A 1,876-nucleotide genomic window follows, 5' to 3' on the forward strand; every position below is an offset into this window, starting at 1 on the left:
TCTCATCAGTCTGAAGGTGTAAAGCTATACTAAAGTCTAACCGGGTCCCCAAAGTTGCTTGGAGACTTTTCCAGAAATTAGACGTGAAACGAAGGTCTCTGTCCGACACAATGGACACGTGAACTTCATGCAATCTTACCACCCCCTTCATGTATATCTGTGCCCATTTATTCACTGAAAATGTGGGCTGGTATGAAATGTGCTAACTTCGTAAGTCTGTCTACAACGACCCATATCACAGTGAAACCTTTGACTGTCCGAGGCAACCCCACGATGAAATCCATAGACACATGCTCCCACTTCCATTCTGGTACACTCAATGGCTGTAACAAGCCTGCTGGCTTCTGCCTTGGGGCTTTCACCTGCTGGCACACCAAACACTTATTGACAAACTCTGCAACCTCTCTTTTCATATCATTCCACCAGTAGTAACGTTTTAGGTCCTGATACATCTTGGTGCTGTCGGGGTGAATCGAAAATAAGGACCTATGAGCCTCTAACAACAACTCATCTTTAATGTCACTAATCGCTGGCATGCATAGACGCCCTTGATAGAGAAGGCCACCTTCTACTGAAACTTAGAATTCGCCATCCTAGCCTGACTCCACCCTACGAACTCTCTCTTCTAGATAAGGGTCGTCTCGCTGCACATCAATAATCTTCTGCCTTAGGCTTGGTCACACCGACAACTGTGCTAACTGTGTCGTGACCTTTCCCACTACCACTGCAATCTCTGCCTCTTCAGATCCCTGCATAAGTGAGTCTGTCTGGTAATGAGAGCTATTGAATGGGTCACCTTTCTGCTTAAAGCATCTGCCACTACGTTTTCTTTTCCCGAGTGGTATAAAATTTCACAGTCATAATCTTTCACCAGTTCCAACCACCTTCTTTGCCTCATGTTTAACTCCTTTTGAGTGAAAAAGTACTTCAAACTCTTGTGGTCGGTGAAGATCTGTATCTTCTCTCCATATAAGTAATGTCTCCAGATCTTAAGAGCAAAAACCACCACTGCTAACTCCAAGTCATGCGTGGGATAATTCTGTTCATGCTTCTTTAGCTGACGTAAAGTGTAAGTAACTACTCTACCTTGCTGCATCAATATGCATCCCAATCCCTTCTTGGATGCATCATTGTAAATGATGAAACCACCTGATCCATCCGGTACTGTAAAAACTGGGGCTGAAACCAGCCTCGACTTAAGGTCCTGGAAACTGTTTTCACAAGCCTCATTCCAAACAAATGTTGCTCTCTTCCGGGTCAATTGAGTTAATGGGGCGGCTATACGAGAGAAGTCCTTTACAAATCGTCTATAGTAGCCTGTTAACCCCAGGAAACTGGGCACCTCACTGACCGTGGTTGGACAAGCCCAACCTGTAACTGCCTCCACCTTTGCAGGATCCACAGAGACACCTTCCTTGGATACCACATGCCCTAGAAAGGATACTTGCTTCAACCAAAATTCACATTTAGAAAACTTAGCATATAGCTTATTGGCCCTCAACGTCTCCAGAACTTTCTGCAAATGCTCCTCATGCTCAGCCTCTGTCTTGGAATAAATCAAGATGTCATCAATAAAAACAATCACGAAAGTGTCGAGGAATTCCTTGAACACCCTATTCATCAGATCCATGAACACTGCTAGTGCATTCGTTAGACCGAATGACATCTATATGAACTCATAATGTCCATACCTCGAACGAAAAGTTGTCTTGGGTATGTCACTGTCCTTTATCCTCAGCTGGTGGTATCCTGACCAGAGATCAATCTTAGAGAATACCGTAGCTCCCTATAACTAGTCAAACAAATCATCGATCCTGGGAAGGGGATATTTGTTCTTGACGGTCACTTTGTTCAGCTCTCTGTAATCGATGCACAG

The 1,876-nt window shown here is 44.3% G+C and overlaps 1 protein-coding gene across 1 annotated transcript; it reads right to left on the reverse strand.

The window, feature by feature from the left end:
- Positions 1–677: 677 nt before the first annotated feature.
- LOC120073660 (uncharacterized mitochondrial protein AtMg00860-like) lies at positions 678–1,666 on the reverse strand. The gene is made up of 2 exons (XM_039026464.1): positions 1,004–1,666; positions 678–749 (listed from the first exon to the last, which is right to left on the reverse strand). The coding sequence occupies exons 1-2, from the start codon at positions 1,664–1,666 to the stop codon at positions 678–680; spliced, it is 735 nt and encodes a 244-aa protein (XP_038882392.1).
- Between the last annotated feature and the right edge of the window lie 210 nt (positions 1,667–1,876).

The sequence above is a fragment of the Benincasa hispida genome, chromosome 3, assembly GCF_009727055.1.
Source record: "Benincasa hispida cultivar B227 chromosome 3, ASM972705v1, whole genome shotgun sequence".
Classification (NCBI taxonomy): Eukaryota; Viridiplantae; Streptophyta; class Magnoliopsida; order Cucurbitales; family Cucurbitaceae; genus Benincasa; species Benincasa hispida.

What these genes read in the sequence shown, in the direction of transcription:
- LOC120073660 (XM_039026464.1), bottom strand. Translation starts at nt 1,666, where the DNA reads ATGTCATTCGGTCTAACGAATGCACTAGCAGTGTTCATGGATCTGATG. An exon ending in ACTTGGAGTTAGCAGTGGTG is followed by an intron (nt 750 to 1,003) that starts GTTTTTGCTCTT and finishes TCACTTATGCAG; the next exon opens with GGATCTGAAGAGGCAGAGAT.